The following is a 19,019-nucleotide window of genomic DNA, read 5'->3' on the forward strand; positions in this document are numbered from 1 at the left end:
TATTACCGTATTATGACCGATGCAGCTGACAACACAATTGTTCAATAATTTTCTAAAATTTCCAATGTCTAGATCTATTGTTATTAATTATGGCTTTGGGGTCACGCAGGCAGCTGCAGAAAGATCCTGCTTCTACAAAATAAGGTTCTCCGGATCATCACCTCGTCTTATCGGCTGGAACACTGAACGCCAATCCTTAGGAAACTGAAGATAATGACGGTCTATAGTCAGTATCTTTTCAGTTCGCTGTTAAGAAGAGGCCAACATAACTTTCAGCAAAGAGGACATGTACACGGCCACAACAAAAGGAGGAGAAATGTAATCAATTTGCCTCATGCTAGACTGACTCGATCGCATAATAGCTTCCCTGTCCGAGCTCTCAAGATCTCCAATATTTATGATGCCGATGTATTCTTTGAGGGGGCGCTTCGGGAGAGGCTGGCACTCTACTCACTGGATGAAGAGGCAATACAATGTTTTCTGAGATCAATGACTGACCTCCCATCTTGATCTTAGCTATTGTAATCAAGTTTTAAATTTATTTTTGACGCAATCTATCCAGCAAGTGTTGGTCAAGGATGCAGATTACTGAATGACCAGGCATTCCTGGATGGATCGCGTCGTAAGCATTAAAAAAACACTGGTCATAATTGATTATCTGAACTGCGATTATCCGAATTGCTAGTGAGAGCCCAACCATCAACCCGATTGGTGGCCAATCTCTCTCTAATGCCGAGGCAACCCTCTGGGTCAAAACATGGTACGTGTTTTCACGCATATATATATATATATATTTACTTAGTAATGCTTCATTCACCACTACTTACTCATACATCAAAAATATGTATGTTCAAAGTGATTAAGCGGGCCATTCGATATTCAAAATTTTGTTCAACTTGAGGTCCTTCAATTCAACGTCGGAACGTGAATGAGGTTGTTGTGGGCGGGGCTAATGCTGTCGGAAGTCTCGTGAACCTGTTTGACCATGCAAGGCGCAAGATCAGCCGTCTATTCAGGTTTGATTCGGAACGTGAGTGAGGATGTTTGACTCACCAGCCGGAGCGTAAGTAATAAAAGATCTAAAGTTGTTTGCCAAAGTAGTTGGAACAAACTGTCTGATAGTGAATGGCCCGCTTTAGCCAACTACATACCACATTGTCATAATCATATTCATTTAATGCTGTATGACTGCATGTAGTGTGTTTGTACAAGTTATTTTTACAGAATAAACTTTTAATCGGACAGAAAAAATTAATAATTATTTGCATTATTCAAGTTGAGAACATGATTTATTCATTTCTTTAGAATGTATTGGTACATTTTTTTAAACTTCTAGATGTCATGACATATTTTTTGAAAACATAGCTAACAAGTAAGTAAGTATACCTACGTACTCAATAAAATAAGATAACTTCATTAACAATCTAAAACAAAAATATTTGCCAAACAATAATAATATTTTTATTAAATTACAAATTGACTGGTATTGCCTCTTCAACAGATCTGGCAAAATAACTTGATATGCAGAAAAATGTTGTAGTTGACTCTGTAACGTATCCTTTCCCGATTGCAACTCATATCTTCTGACTCATTCTAGAACTGGACTTCTAGTTGAGAACATGATTTTTTTCCAAATGTATTGATACATTTTTATAACATCTAAATGTAGTGACATATTTTGAAAACACCGCTAACAAGTAATAGTAGGTAAGTAAACCAAATCATTAGAATTAAATAACTTAATTAACAATCTAAAAAAACTACGGTATATGTCAAACGATAATAGTAACTCAATTAAATTATAAATTGACTGGTATTGCCTTTTTAACAGATCTCTATACAGATAGACCGGGCAAAATAGCTTTATATTATAGGTCTTCTGCAATTTTTCCTTCCATCTTATTGCATCTCATACCTTCTGACTATTTTTAGAACTGAACTTCTGGATTACTTCATTTATTTATTTCTAGTACTCTGGGCTTCTCAATAATGCGGGCTGACCTGCCTCCCCTCTCCACAATACCGATGATCCATGCTGGAAAGCCTTCTTGCTTTTCAATTTCCTTACAATAAGCAGCAGCTTGTTCTCGTGGAAGACAAATTAGAAGTCCACCAGAAAACTCAATTGAATGACGGTTGTAAGCTGAAACATTTCGCCACAGGCTTTTGCAACAGCAGTCATTTTGGAGATGACCGGTAGATTATGAATAACAAAGCTCACATCATTTTTCTGGTTGAGAGCCATATTGTTTGCATGAGTCAATAGTCCTTGTTGACTGATGTTGGTGCAGCTATGGGCATTATATTTAAACATGAGTCTTGCAGCTACTCTGTTTAGACGGCACATGGACTCCACAGCAGTTTTATATGCTTTATTCACATCAATTTCTGTTACGACCACTTTTATTCTATTCCATCTCTCAGGAATATCATTCATCCACTGATGAGCACAGATTGCAACGTGAGTACCTAGAGGCTTAGTTAATACCAAAACGTCACCTACAACAGCATTCATTGGAGAGATATACTCATTCACCTGACAAACTGAAGATGCAACCCCACCAATAATACACAATGGATTAATGACAGTCTGTCCACCTGTAATAACTGTTTCAGCTTCTAATGCGCAATCCTTGAATCCTTTCAACATGAGAGGTATTATAGTATCCCTCTCCACATCAGACATTGATGATGAAACGCTTAGAAGCATCATCATATTGTCGCAGTCTACTACACCCATTGCATAGATATTACTTAGTACTTGTGAGCATGCAATCTTACCCAATAAATATGGATCGTCCACCATAGGATAACACCAATCAGTTGTTTGCAAAAGTCTAAGCCCTCCATATCGTCGAAAAGGAATTATAGTAGTATTAATCTTACCAATGCTAATTGTGGGAACAGAAACTTCATGCTCATCATTTACACTTTGAAGTCCTTCGAGAAGTTTCAAAAAAACTTCCTGAGGATCTTTATACGCACGTCCTTTGTTTTCACCAAAACGCGTTAAACGAAAGTTTACATCCAATGAATGGAGGACAGGATCAAATGTTCTTAAATCTAATACTGGCTTATTGCAATTTTTTGAAGCAACAATATTTTCATCAGGTTTTGAATTACCGTTTGTTTGACTACAAGCTGCCATTGCATAAGCTAATATTACCAATAACTTACTTATAGTAATGTTCAATAACAATAATGGAAAACTTCATCAAAAGCGCATGGATGCCAGTTGATAGTGTTGAGTTTTGATTTTGTTTTTGAGGTTTTCTATTTCCTTCACTACTACCAACCAAACAAATTTATAATACCTTTATTGTAACAATAGGTTTCAGTTCTCATATGTCTAAAATTTTAAATAGAGTGAAAATATATCTAGAATAATTCTTTAGAGGATTTTAAATATTTTATACAGATAGATATTGTTTACATCATCTATATACACTATTTTTATACAGTTTAATATCACAAAATTATTTGATATATTCATTATCAGAGAATACTATCAGCTGTTGCTGATGCTAGGATCTGTTTGAAGCTCAGCTGTTTGAGTGTTCCGCTTTCTGCTTTTCTATTTTCTATTTCTGTATCAATATCAAAAGCAAACTCAAACCATTGTTGATTTTGCAAAGATTGCAAATAATTTTATTTACTTCAAATATAGTTGAGGTCGAATTAAATGTACTTTTATTGATATTATTTTAGATTATCTTGAAAAACTACGATGACAATTTTTAGTAGTTTGAGGCAATACCCATTGGCCAAAAGTTTATCATCTCTACTCAACAACAGGGTCGTCTTGAAAGGTAACCTTCCAAACTTGAAGAACAAAATTAATTTCAAATACTGTAAAGCCAATATTGTGATACGGCTAAATAATACTCATTTTTGTAATTTGTCTTTAATTTCACTGTATTTATTACTCTACTTTGTTTAGAATTCCTAGAAGGAATATTGCGGAAACTTCTTTGAATTATCAATATTATAATGTTGATAGTAACTTGATGAAAATCATTTTTGATATAATTAAGAATAAACTTATGATAATTTATTATATACTTGTAATAAACTTGAAAAATTAAATAATAAATAGGTAACTAAATTAGACTAACTAAAAATAAAATATACTGGAAATTTCCAAAAAAAGTTTATTTTCTACAACAATTTGAATAATTGACTTGAAAGTAATGATCCAAAAACCTCAATTATTGATATTGTTGAAAGTTGAAATGTAGAGCTCATCGTGATTTACAACTTTCTACTGTATGGGATTGCTGCCATCTTTCATGATGACAAAGTAGCAAGATTTATATGTCATAATGTATTTTTACCACGGACATAGGTCCAAGTCCAAGTATTAATTCATATTCAAAGCATTTTGAATGAGGCCAATCTAAAAAAACTACGGTACTATATGTCAAACGATAATAGTAACTCAATTAAATTATAAATTGACTGGTATTGCCTTTTTAACAGATCTCTATACAGATAGACCGGGCAAAATAGCTTTATATTATAGGTCTTTTGCAATTTTTCCTTCCATCTTATTGCATCTCATACCTTCTTACTATTTTTAGAACTGAACTTCTGGATTACTTCATTTATTTATTTCTAGTACTCTGGGCTTCTCAATAATGCGGGCTGACCTGCCTCCCCTCTCCACAATACCGATGATCCATGCTGGAAAGCCTTCTTGCTTTTCAATTTCCTTACAATAAGCAGCAGCTTGTTCTCGTGGAAGACAAATTAGAAGTCCACCAGAAAACTCAATTGAATGACCGGTTGTAAGCTGAAACATTTCACCACAGGCTTTTGCAACAGCAGTCATTTTGGAGATGACCGGTAGATTATGAATAACAAAGCTCACATCATTTTTCTGGTTGAGAGCCATATTGTTTGCATGAGTCAATAGTCCTTGTTGACTGATGTTGGTGCAGCTATGGGCATTATATTTAAACATGAGTCTTGCAGCTACTCTGTTTAGACGGCACATGGACTCCACAGCAGTTTTATATGCTTTATTCACATCAATTTCTGTTACGACCACTTTTATTCTATTCCATCTCTCAGGAATATCATTCATCCACTGATGAGCACAGATTGCAACGTGAGTACCTAGAGGCTTAGTTAATACCAAAACGTCACCTACAACAGCATTCATTGGAGAGATATACTCATTCACCTGACAAACTGAAGATGCAACCCCACCAATAATACACAATGGATTAATGACAGTCTGTCCACCTGTAATAACTGTTTCAGCTTCTAATGCGCAATCCTTGAATCCTTTCAACATGAGAGGTATTATAGTATCCCTCTCCACATCAGACATTGATGATGAAACGCTTAGAAGCATCATCATATTGTCGCAGTCTACTACACCCATTGCATAGATATTACTTAGTACTTGTGAGCATGCAATCTTACCCAATAAATATGGATCGTCCACCATAGGATAACACCAATCAGTTGTTTGCAAAAGTCTAAGCCCTCCATATCGTCGAAAAGGAATATAGTAGTATTAATCTTACCAATGCTAATTGTGGGAACAGAAACTTCATGCTCATCATTTACACTTTGAAGTCCTTCGAGAAGTTTCAAAAAAACTTCCTGAGGATCTTTATACGCACGTCCTTTGTTTTCACCAAAACGCGTTAAACGAAAGTTTACATCCAATGAATGGAGGACAGGATCAAATGTTCTTAAATCTAATACTGGCTTATTGCAATTTTTTGAAGCAACAATATTTTCATCAGGTTTTGAATTACCGTTTGTTTGACTACAAGCTGCCATTGCATAAGCTAATATTACCAATAACTTACTTATAGTAATGTTCAATAACAATAATGGAAAACTTCATCAAAAGCGCATGGATGCCAGTTGATAGTGTTGAGTTTTGATTTTGTTTTGAGGTTTCTATTTCCTTCACTACTACCAACCAACAAATTTATAATACCTTTATTGTAACAATAGGTTTCAGTTCTCATATGTCTAAAATTTTAAATAGAGTGAAAATATATCTAGAATAATTCTTTAGAGGATTTTAAATATTTTATACAGATAGATATTGTTTACATCATCCATATACACTATTTTTATACAGTTTAATATCACAAAATTATTTGATATATTCATTATCAGAGAATACTATCAGCTGTTGCTGATGCTAGGATCTGTTTGAAGCTCAGCTGTTTGTGTGTTCCGCTTTCTGCTTTTCTATTTTCTGTATCAATATCAAAAGCAAACTCAAACCAGTGTTGATTTTGCAAAGATTGCAAATAATTTTATTTACTTCAAATATAGTTGAGGTCGAATTAAATGTACTTTTATTGATAATATTTTAGATTATCTTGAAAAACTACGATGACAATTTTTAGTAGTTTGAGGCAATACCCATTGGCCAAAAGTTTATCATCTCTACTCAACAACAGGGTCGTCTTGAAAGGTAACCTTCCAAACTTGAAGAACAAAATTAATTTCAAATACTGTAAAGCCAATATTGTGATACGGCTAAATAATACTCATTTTTGTAATTTGTCTTTAATTTCACTGTATTTATTACTCTACTTTGTTTAGAATTCCTAGAAGGAATATTGCGGAAACTTCTTTGAATTATCAATATTATAATGTTGATAGTAACTTGATGAAAATTATTTTTGATATAATTAAGAATAAACTTATGATAATTTATTATATACTTGTAATAAACTTGAAAAATTAAATAATAAATAGGTAACTAAATTAGACTAACTAAAAATAAAATATATTGGAAATTTCCAAAAAAAGTTTATTTTCTACAACAATTTGAATAATTGACTTGAAAGTAATGATCCAAAAACCTCAATTATTGATATTGTTGAAAGTTGAAATGTAGAGCTCATCGTGATTTACAACTTTCTACTGTATGGGATTGCTGCCATCTTTCATGATGACAAAGTAGCAAGATTTATATGTCATAATGTATTTTTACCACGGACATAGGTCCAAGTCCAAGTATTAATTCATATTCAAAGCATTTTGAATGAGGCCTATCTAATCAATCTACGTCCCATTCTAATCCACGTTCAAGGTCAAGCGAAGCCACACGCTAGGCTGGGTCTGTCATCGCAAAATCAACCCACGGTCCACGCTACCTCGAGAAAGCCGGCTGGTAGTTGACCTGTTGTGCACAAGGGCAGTAACCATCTTTGAACGAGACTGAACCACGATCTACGAAAACTGTGAATGAATCACCAAACGATCCTCGCGTGAATGTTTACTTGGTGGATTGTGCTGGGCTGGATGCAGTAGATTGCGGTGCAGCATTGCTAACAATGCTTTCACAAAACTTCACATGGCGTGAATTGGCGTAAATGCACTTTGCCTCGTCCTTGGATTAGATTACATTTTCTTGAGATTACATGTTTCTTGAACCATCCTGCTAGTCAATAGGTGTTTGGATCCTGAATTTCTCCACACTCGCATACAGTATTCCTATCAGGGAGTATGCCCCACTTCAGCATATTGGACTTGGGCACCCCAGTTCTCATCCTTTTTAGTTACTTCCACATTCTATTATCGAAATTATGTCCAGCACTTATTTCCTCACATGACACAAGTTTATATGCATTCGTCTCATTTCTCCATCCACCTAGACGTCTTTCTTCTTTGAGTGAGCAAGTGCTGTTGTCTTAGCCACAATTGAAGAAGTTTTGGGCAATAGCCTGTTTTTTCTTTTACGATCATTGTATTGTTTGTGCTAACCTAATAAATAAATAAAACTATGTCTGGATTTGAGCCTATAATCCGGCTGGACATGATAATACAGGGAGTTCCGAGGCGCTTAGTTCTCTCTCCTCATTCAGCATCCGCATCAGTTCTCATTATGTGAGGATGAGTTCCAGAACGGAGACGCATATTCTACAGTAAAAACCATGGCTGATTCTCTCAGAGTTGTTGGATGAGCATCCCATGAGTAGTTGGTCAGCTTGGGGATTATATTATTCCTGGCATTCGTGCTGAGGCAATGCTGTTTAAATGAGAGTCCTGTCTAGAGCCACTCCCAGATATTAAGGAGTTTTACAGTGGTCATGCCTATAACCCTTGAATGTAGCATTCAATTCAACCCCTGCATCACGGTTTTGCAGGTGGAATGCTCACACTTGTGTTTTGCTAAGGTTTGGCGTGAGATGGATCTCATCAAAATATGCAAACAACTCCAACGCAGTGGAGAGCTCAATTGAGTGACCTCAATTGGTTTCCTAAACTGCAACTTCTGTGTCATCCGCATGAATGAAAAGTTTTGTATCTTCAGGGATGGGAAGTATAGTATTGGTGGCAATACACTTCCTTGGGGCGAATAATTTTTCATTGCACGCCACCTACAGATAAATAATTAAAAATAATTTTTCATCATTCAACAAAATTTTCTGTTCTGCAGAAAGCAATCTATCACCATGTTTAGTTTATGATCAATCCCTAGTAAGACGATAAAGCCTCTTCAGGAGAATTCTATGATTGACAGTATCATAGGCAGCAGTAAGGTCAATGAAAGCCACTCCAGTTATCAACCTCATATCAATTTTCAATTTGTTGAGTAAGGTTCAAAACTTGCCCAAACTTACCCGGAAATTTTTCCTGTTCGAATGCCAGCTTGATCCTTTATTAACTGGGTGTCATGATTTAGGATCATTCGTTTAAGGATTTTATAAAGGTGACAAAGCAACACAATTGGAGGGCAGCTTTTGGCATTATTAGGGTCTTTGCCAGGCTTCAACACAGCCACCACTGCAGCTTGTTTGGCAGTGGTACATAGCACCTATATTTAGGTTCATGTTATAATGGCAGTGGAGCAAGATAGGAGAACAGCGTTGTCGGCTCTGCCTTGCTACTGCCTTCTATACAGGTTAGCTGATACCGGTATATAACTCATGTAATATTACCTGTTCATTCTTGTTTCTTTCTTTTTTTATACTATAGAATATCGGGGCACCGAGCTTTGCTCGTTATTTATTTATTGATAAACAGAACACAATTCTTAAAAATGATTAGGGGAGGACTAACAGACACAGCCCAAAACCCTTCTTCCCCGAATTTTGATTTATACACTATAAATATTTCAAAAAGTAGGCTATGTTCCATAAACTTGAATTCAGGTCCAATTTTCAGTCCAAACATTTGAAAACAGAAAAGTTCTAATTTAGATTGTTTACAAACCAAATTGAATAACAAAATAAAGCTGCGTTTACACCGAAGTTAATAACAAAATGTTAATAACTTAATGCTTATAGATTCTATTAGATTGAACATATCTTATCATACACATGATAAACATAATTATGTGTTTTTCAAGCTGCGTTCAATCGAATAGAATCTATAAGGATTATGTTATTAACATTTTGTTTATAACTTTGGTATAAACCCAGCTTAACACTCACTAATCACTTAAAACTTGAAAATAATGATTAACTTTGAAAATTATGATATAGTCTAATTTAGAATGATATACCATGTCATGTCAACAAATCAGATTATTTTGACCATGTTGATTAAAATTTTTAGATAATTTTTCTCGTGAGATAAGCTGATTGATTGCAAATAGTTTAACAGCTGAACATAATTCTGTCTCTCTTCCAAACAGGCACTCGCATCTTCTGTTATCGACAGACGACGAAATTATCATGTTTTTTCCAAGGATGAACTATTATTATCCTTTTCATGTCCTTCAACGAGTTTTCCCAGGGATGAGACCTAGTGCAATCGAATTTTTATATCATAAACCTACTAAGTTCCAAATTTCGTGAAAATCGTTAAAGCCGTTTTCGAGATCCGTAGGACATAAATAACCACATAACAATATACAGAAATAGGATACTATACATTAACTTTATGGCTACAGATGAATTAGAAATGTTGGGTGCTATATTGCTTCTACGATTCATATTCTAAGAATCATCGAATCTAATGAATTCAGGTTATGCGCTCTAGCCGCTGCGGTTCTAACCACGTGTCTCGAGACGCCGCTAAGGAATTGCAGCTTTACGTTGACCTCACAGTTGTTAGTAGGTGGTTTGTTAAGCGGGCCATTCACTATCCGATTTCTTGTCCAACAACGTTGGATCGCTATTAAGACCAAGATTCTCATCTTTCACCACTCACGATCCTATTGGTTGTCCACGAGTTAGTCACACATCCCCATTCACGTCCAAATCGACTCTGACTAGGCGGCTGATGTTGGTAAGTTGATTGTGAATCGGGTTTCAGTTTACTGTACCAGTCCAACTCGTCCGGCAATATTCGACCCAACATCAACAACCCCATTCACGGTCCGAGATCAATTCCAATATTGAATATTGGACAAGAAATCGTATAGTGAATGGCCCGCTTTAACGGAAGACCAGATTCACCCAACTTCCCAATGTCAGCCGCCTAGTTGGATGAGTTGCATGATCCGCCTAGTTTGCGGAAGTTGGATTAGTCTGTTCTTCAGTTGAACGTGGCCATTTACTATCCGATTTCTTGTACAAATTAAGGTAATATTCAATATTGGATTCGACGCCGGACTGTGACTGGTGTTATTGATGTTGGGTCGAATGCTAGTAGGGTAAACTGAAGACACGTCCAACTTCCTAATGTCAGCATCCCAGTCAGAGTCGAGTTTGAACGTGAATTGGAATGTTGGACTAACTCGTGAATAACCAGGCGGAACGTCAGTGGTGAAAGATCCAACTGGTGGTCTTACTACCGGTCCAACGTCGTTGAACAAGAAACCAGATAGTGAATGGCCTGCTTCGCTTGGTGACACTGCTGCTGGCGAGGACCAAATAAGTTACATTTTCAGTCTATTCTATTGTGGTGTGTACACACAGAGAGCGGTCAGAGACCAGTCCTCTGGCTCCAAGCTTGAATAAGAAGATAAAATTGATAATTTTTTGGGGGGTTGATATGATACAGGTCTCTAAAAATTATTTTTTTAGTGTGAAATTATTTTATTGATTTATAGATGCCCCAAAACGGTTCATGGGTGAACATCGTGTCATGCCGATTGTGCCATCTAGATTCCAGTATCAAAAGTTCAAAGATCTTCTTCATTTCTACTTGGCGATTGGTATAATTCCTGTTACGCTGCTCATAACCTACGTGAATGTGTTCATTGGACCAGCTCAGTTGACTGAAATACCAGAAGGTTATCGCCCGGAGCCTCATGAATATTACAAGGTAAGGCTAAGGCTCAACTCACACTTACGCGACTCAGGTCGAGAAGAGACTTGACTCTAGTCGAGAGCATGTGTTTTCAAATGGTGACAGTCGCGGAGACTAGAGTCGACTGGTGTAAATGTCACCAGTTGGAAGCACATGCTCTCGACTAGAGTCGAGTTTCTTCTCGACCTCAGTCGCATAAGTGTGAGTTGAGCCTAACAGTAATGTCGATGATTACTAGTTTTCCAAGTGTTTTCATTTTTCTTCAGAGTAGATTGTGCATAGTGATTTGAAAAATTGATATTATTCAACCGTGATGATGGCTCGATTAAATTAATGAATGATGGATCAATTGATTTGTTGTATGAATGTCAGCTTGTAGCAAGCTTAGTTTTAATCAAGTAATTTGGATGCACACTAATTTTGAAGACTATTCATAACAAACAATTCTAATTTACAAGTAGTCTATTTTACAGGACTTGACGATTATATCCTGACTTTGTAGCCACCAACATCCACTTTATCACCAGATAGAAGTTTTTAGTTCAATCTCTAGTATTTTTAACTTGCTCTTTTATTGAGACGTATACCATTTGCGATCCTTGATGCATCATTTGATGCTTCCTCTTTAGATATCCATTCAATAGGCATTGAACGTCATAAAATTAAAAAATATATACAGAATGAACCACGTGAAGTGCCAAACTCTGTTGAATGGTTCTATGGGTTATAATGAAGAATGAAGAATAACATTTTACTTGAAATTCTTCGTTTACCAGTTATCCGCCATATTGTATTCTTTACAAATTAGGGGTATTCACAATGTTGTTTTAGCCAGCTAAAGTGTTATTTGATAACTCTGGATTGTGAACGTCCCATCTAAAACCATCTGCTATTAGCTAACCGCAGTAGCGATCCAAGCGGATAATTTGTGTAACTTGAAGTTAGTTTGAAACTTAGACCAGTTATAGAATAAACACGCTGGGAAGTCTTGCCTCTGAGGCCAACATCTACTGCCTTATCGCCCTATCGTGACGTCATCATCGCATAGAAAACTTCTAGTTGTGTCTATTTCAGATGAAAGTAAATTATTATTTATAAAAATGGTAAACTCCCGCTGCGCTCCCACTGAAATAGACACAATCTGCTTTGGAAAACGATTTAAACAAACTCTACAGAAAAGTTTTCTATCCGATGCTGACGTCACGATGGAGCGATATGGTAGTAGATGTTGGCTTCATCGACTTTCATTATGAATATACAATGGGCATGTCTATTCTATAACTGGTCTAAGGTTTGAAAAAGTAAGATTATAAACATATGGCTGCCGTTTTAAAAGAGGTAGCGGACTCAAACCTGCGCTATCTGCTATCTCGTCTGTTAATTTTTTTCTAACGTACCACTTTAGCATTGAGTTAACACAGACTTAGCAAATAGCAGGAGTTAGCGAATAGCTCGATTTAGCCAGCTAACTCCAACATTGTGAATACCCCTAATAATTTAATTTAGTCTCTATAACAAGAGCAATTTGACCAATCGGGTTCCTACTCGGAATGGCTTTCACTTCGGTGGAGACCTAATAAATAAAAGATAATCAGCTTAGTTTGATAATACATTTCAAAATTGCGGCAATTTTATATTTTTAAATAGAAATATTACTAGAAAACTCTAACTTTCTGTATAAATGTGTATAAAACTGTACATGTTAGTGAGAATCATATTATTGTAACCCATTATTAATCATTATGCAATCATTGTATACAAATATTACGATATTTCTATAATATGGTCTTTTGTTGGTTGAAAATCCCTCCTAGCGTGATTCAAACATGGAAATAATTTCCATTGGGTTGAACTGATAGTAATGCTCACATAAGTTCCAGGCTTGTCCGTGGGAAGAATGATTATCAGTTAAGCCTGGTTTTCATTAGTAGAGTTAGTGTTGATAGAGCTCCTTGGGCAAGTACTAACTATCTTGTAAACTCTCCCAATGAAAACGTTCATGGTGGAGTACTAGGTTTTAGTAGAGTGGGATAGTACTCTACCACTTGCCTTCCCCACCACCGCTTCTCACTCTACTCTACCACTACTATGCTAACGAAAACAGTCTCGAGCTAGTAGAGTAGAGGCGTAGGCTATCAAGTTTAAGAATATTGTAATTTATTAAAAAGTATTAATTCATTAACATTTATTAATAAGTGTTTGAGTGTTGATTTTTAAAGTATTGACATTTTAAAGTTAGTTCTGTTCACTAGACAACACACTTTACCTACTATTCTCAATAAATTGTTGTGAAAACAGTTACCCGACCAAGTAAGTAGAGTAGAGTTAGCTCTGTAGAGTTTTAGAGTTAGTATGCCAGTTACTCGACCACTAACTCTACTAGTGAAAACCAGGTTTTAGTAGATTAATAGCTCCAAGTGGGTTCTAAATTTCCGGGAAGCAATTCTTAAAATCCTTTGAATATAATTACTGTCTAAACTCTTCGAAAGTGTACACCTATTCAATGAGACTAGCAGGTGCATGAATATGTTATTAGCTTATCTGAACGTTAGACTATCAGCGCAACCTCAGAACGTTATCATGTAAGATCGAGATGATAGCCATCAGGAAAATTAGAATAAAAAAAAGTGACATGAAAAATAATAAACTGATTTTTTTTAATTAGTGAAGAAATAATTTCATAGTACCCATTTGTTTTCAAAACTATTCCAGATAAAGCACATCAACTAGTTACGGCTTTCAAGCCGTTTTCAAGCTTTGATTTTTTCAAATATAATACTGTACATGAGAGTTTATAAAAGAACAATACATGAAATAAACAAATTAAATTGAATAACAAAATAATCAATCAATAACGCATATAAAATCATTACAATGAGCACATGTAATTACTTCTTTTCTGTGACTTCCAAAAGTTGTTTTGCTATCATCAATCCGCTATTTTTTATGTAATTTTATTTTTTTAATGGGATAATGGCCATACATGATATATACTGTAATTCAATACGAATTTTAAAAATGAAATGAATGACAAAAGTCACACATCTATTTATCTTGATATCTTTCGAAGATACTGTATGTAAGTTATGGTATATTAAAATTCATATCCACTTTTGAAAATACTATTAAATGAAGTAAAATAAAATGAATTATTAAATATCTTACAGGTCAGGTCACATTTTACTGTGAAATATACGTAGATTAGGCCTACACTAGGTATGAGTTTTTTCATAGATCAGAGTTTCAATTGAATTTTTAAGCTTGATTTCTTATCCAGGCTGCTGAAGAAAATGCTAGTGTAGGTTCAGCTGGAATAATTTCTATTGAATTGGAGAAATTGCATGTATTAAGTATGTATTTCAATTGTACAGTATACATGTACGTGGTATGCAGTCTGCATTCTAGTGCTGTACTTTTCTTGTACTATAAACCGTCAATTATACTGTCGCGATGTAATTGTTATTTTGCACATTCAAGTAGACTCAATAACCACCTTCATAGAAACAGTTTATTGGTTTGGCGTGCATAATCCACAGCTGTGGCTTCACCGGCGGTTCTGTCTTACAAGTTTCTTATTTATAACATCCGTAATAATTATTATAATTTACAGAATCTATTGACAATGAAAAAATTGATTCACTACTCGAAAATCTTACATTACTTATTTAAATTGTTCTTAGCTATTCCACATTCCTGGCTAATACATTTTTTGGACTTGAAATTCTGTGGAAATCGAATCATGAACTCCATAAAACCTCTGGACTGTTAATTTTAAATAAGGTTTAAAGCATTTCTAGGCAAATGCCTGTTATTTACATCTGAATTGTATGTATATTGTCTATGAATAAATTGTAGAATTTAAGATACTTAGGCCCGGTTACACAACAGCGGGTTAAATTCTAACCATGATTAATTCCACGAGAACCAATCAGAGAAGGCGTTTTTTAAAAGACGGCTTCTCTGATTGGTTCTCGTGGAATTAATCAAAAATTTAACTAGCTGTTGTGCAACCGGCACTTATAATACTAATTTTCTCATATTTTGTGCCACAAAAAAACGGATTTGGTTGTAATATTGTGTCCTTATATAATATGAATTTTTCCAGCATCCAATAACGAGATTCATTTCAAAGTATTTGAAGACCTGTCACCAGCAAGAGTATGAAAAACATATGCACTGGCTGTATGAGGCTGACGAGAGAGCAAAAATTGGGTAAATAGGCTATGCTTTTCAATCTCTTCTTCATTATTTGAAAATCCTTCTTCTTGTTGAAACTAATGAATATCGCCATTTTTTATCAATGCTGGTACATTCCTTGTATTTTAAACCTTTAATATATAAAAATTATGCTGTTGCGATGTAATTGTATTTGTATGGAATTAGATGCTGGCTTTTTAATCCAGAGGCCCGGGTTCAAATACCGGCCCGGGCAAGATATCTATCTCGGTCCACTCCCGTTTTTCTGATGGACACGTTAAACCGTCGGTTTCGGCTGCCTAAAAAGCAGTCGTTTGGTCATGTCAGAGACCCTGAAATTGATCAGTTGCGACCTGAAAACTCTGACACCAGACCTGAGACAGCCAGATCACTCGTTATTATCTTTTTTAACAATGCTATAATATGCAAACAAGAAGGCGGTAGTACCATTTCTATTTCGATGAATAATAATTTAATAATACAAAAAAAATTCTAAAATTCTTCATATAAGTTACAACGTACAAATTTTTATCGTACTAAATAATTTCTACTAATTTTACTGCTTACCGTACATCATACAATTTTTTATCAAATGAGATTATTTTTACAACTTTCACTGCCTTTCTTCGTTGAATCAATAAAATACTTGTTGAAAACAAATAAAGGCCGTTTATTTTGCTTATTCATTTTCATACCGTGCATTTTTAAAAAATATTCTACAGCAGATTGTGATCCGGTGACAGCTTCATGTTAGCTCTAGATTTTAATACAATACCAGATGACCTTTTAGCTAATTGACAAAAAATTAAAACTCTGAATAAATGGAGTTCATTTTCTCCAAGAATTAAGCTTTCTGTAATTTCTATTAAAATATACTTTTTAATATTCAAAATTTCTAATATATCCTGCATAATATTGCATATAGCTACACACAAAAATATTGAGAATGATTGTTTTCAGCTCATGTTGTGTTGAGTCTGTCCCCTTGCTTCAATTTGCTGTTGAATTAATTTGTATTATTTACGGAGATATAGTATCTATTTTCAAAATTGTACCTGTAATAAGCAGTTTTCTACTATTTTTTCTTTAATGATGTACTTGCTTATATTCCTTATCAGTGTCGTTTATTTACTTGAATACAGTGGAAATTGAAATTGATTCATGTATCAAACTTATTCTTAATGGTATTTTCAAACTTCCTTTTTTCTTAATAATTAATTGTTGATTTCAGTATAAGGATATACTCTGACCAGTGATCAATTTGTACTTTTGTTTGTAGTGATTTTTATTCTCATTACAGTAAATATTCGTTTTTTTCAAACACGTACATTGTGTGGAAATGTTACAATACATTTTTGATTGATTCGAATCTAGAAATCTTTGTTTTAAATTTTGTGATTTCTAGAGTAGCTCCATAATTTGGAGATAAAGTAACTCTGATTAATCATTAGACATAGATTCTATTCTTATTTTGCTACAATTGACGTTCTTTTTCACTATTGGGCTGGTTGATGTTGTTGGCACACCAGGCCTATCAAACAAAATTTCGCAAACAACTATAGGCACAACTCTAAAGAAATAGGCTACCATTAGTCAAGGTTTAGTCAAATAGTCAAGGTTTTGTAGTCATGTAATTTTTTTGAACGTGGATTTTCTGCATAATCAGTGAAAAAATTCAATGAATTTTGTCTCAATTTTTTGTCATAAAATTAATTTTTAATTTTCCAGGGTACTGACAAAAAAGGTTCTTGACTTGATGCGAGATAGGTCGGATTATCAATCATTCTACTACTTCCCAATTGATCCACGTTATGCTCGTGTTGTTTCAGAAGGAAAAGAGGAAATGGAAAAATACTTTTAAATATACTATCAATGTACAGTAGTTGAAAGATGCTAATGAAGCTTTATGTATAGAAAATTTGTAAGAATTAAATTGAAAAATATTTGAGATTTATTAATATTGTATTTCTATACCAGTCCACGTTATAATGGCAGTAGGCTTTTTGATGAACATTGGTGTTGCTATCATTCAACAACGATATCGCTGTCCTTTTCTAAATCCGCAATTTTGCCGAATTGTTTTTCAACAATGTAGAAATATAATAATAATTTTATTATTAAGTCATACAAAAATATTTTTCTTGAATAATTTATCATTTTTAACAAAAATATTACATTAGATATACCGGTATCAGCTATATACTATAGAAAGCAATAGAGAATCAGCAGCACTATTCTATCTTTCTCCACTGCCATTTCAACGTGGACCTCACTATCATAACCTTTTACACCAAGGAAAATGTCAATAAGTATTCAGATTCATTGTAATTCTTGTTTTTTGTAATACTCTAGATACTTATCTAAGCTATCAAAGATGCGTGTCATGTCGTGGGGCAATTAATACACAGAGTTTATAAATAAATGAATATCAGTTTTAACTTTTTAATATTATACATTATTGTATAATAACTCTATTTGTTACATCCATTAATCTCACAGTTATTAATAATTGTATGCAACAAGCTACTAGTGAAAAAAAGCAACTGTATGGCCCAGCTGCACAAAATCCCGTTGAATCGTAATAATGATTGAATATCACCAGAATCAATCAGAAGAGGTTTTTCTAAAAATAAGTCTTCTCTGATTGGTGATTGTAGCATTTAATCTGGGTTAAAATTAACAGGCTTTTGTGCTACCCAGCCAGTTTGTTTTTCTGGCATCAGTGCGTGCAGTATAATATCCGCAATCCACTACAATCTGGAATTGGTTGAACGTCTAACGTCACTGTAGCTGAGCACTGGAAAGGCCGTAAGGTTCCAATGACAAGGCTCGCTAGGCATAGCCTCCTCATTATCCTAACCTAACGCTATGTATCTTTTAACGTACGGATTCATCATCAATAGTCCAGTCAATGAAGACAAAAAACGTGGTTTTGCGTAACAAATTAGGGGAATGCTCAATTTCTACAGGATACAAAGTAGGCTACATATAATATCCTGGAACCGAAGAGTTCACATCGTTACACCGTTTGCTATACATGATTTTGAACCGCCTTGACAATCTGAGAAGAAAGAGCTTTAGTATACAGGAAGAACCAACAAATCATTGTGTCAAAAGTTATGAGTGTTTGGAATTTTAATCCTTGAGGTGTCCTTATGAGCGCCTCTTCTACTAGAACTAGAAAATCCTGAAATTGAGTGCATAACCTGTGATTCTGATAGAACATAAGACTACTTATACAATATCATCCAAAATATTGATTTGATCGGCCAGGAAGGCCTTGGAAGTTATTACAATAAAATATTTTGGCAGTAGGAGGTGGAACTCGAGGAGGTGTGGTCGAGAAGGTAGAGATTTTGGTTTTCTATTTTTGCTAGTACTCCATATCCAGTATCCACCTCTCACAAAATTTCTGAGGAATCTTGTTCTGAATTAATTCCAAGTAAAGGCTACTTTGACTTTCACATAATTCATAATTACTCTATAATACGACACTCTCATAAGTTTTCTATAGAGTGGAAGTAGTTAGTTTCCAGTATTAAAAAAATACCCTTTTTATGAAAGTCTGTAGATTTAATAGCCTACCAAAAATCGTAGAATCCTGCGCTTCCACTCAATTCATGGTAATTTTATAGTCT

The 19,019-nt window shown here is 34.7% G+C and overlaps 3 protein-coding genes across 4 annotated transcripts; 1 reads left to right on the plus strand and 2 right to left on the minus strand.

The window, feature by feature from the left end:
- Positions 1–1,499: 1,499 nt before the first annotated feature.
- LOC111053529 (inactive selenide, water dikinase-like protein) lies at positions 1,500–3,231 on the minus strand. Its single transcript, XM_022340434.2, is given in 2 exon segments — positions 1,500–2,140; positions 2,143–3,231. Coding segments are annotated over 2 exon segments (1,194 nt in total). The 5' UTR covers positions 3,149–3,231; the 3' UTR covers positions 1,500–1,952.
- A 306-nt stretch (positions 3,232–3,537) lies between these two features.
- LOC111056157 (NADH dehydrogenase [ubiquinone] 1 beta subcomplex subunit 5, mitochondrial) lies at positions 3,538–17,336 on the plus strand. 2 transcript variants are annotated; one of them, XM_022343490.2, is made up of 4 exons: positions 3,538–3,809; positions 10,985–11,199; positions 15,290–15,396; positions 17,110–17,331. In XM_022343490.2, exons 1-4 carry the CDS (start codon positions 3,728–3,730, stop codon positions 17,240–17,242), a joined length of 537 nt encoding a protein of 178 aa, XP_022199182.1. In that variant the 5' UTR covers positions 3,538–3,727; the 3' UTR covers positions 17,243–17,331. The 2 variants fall into 2 exon arrangements, with proteins under 2 accessions (XP_022199182.1, XP_039277245.1); XM_039421311.1 differs by lacking the exon at positions 3,538–3,809 and adding an exon at positions 6,162–6,448 and having other exon boundaries at positions 17,110–17,336.
- Positions 4,444–5,883, minus strand: LOC120349900 (inactive selenide, water dikinase-like protein). The gene is given in 2 exon segments (XM_039421302.1): positions 4,444–5,503; positions 5,506–5,883. Coding segments are annotated over 2 exon segments (1,194 nt in total). The 5' UTR covers positions 5,797–5,883; the 3' UTR covers positions 4,444–4,600.
- Positions 17,337–19,019: the final 1,683 nt, after the last annotated feature.

Source organism: Nilaparvata lugens, chromosome 1, assembly GCF_014356525.2.
Source record: "Nilaparvata lugens isolate BPH chromosome 1, ASM1435652v1, whole genome shotgun sequence".
NCBI lineage: Eukaryota > Metazoa > Arthropoda > Insecta > Hemiptera > Delphacidae > Nilaparvata > Nilaparvata lugens.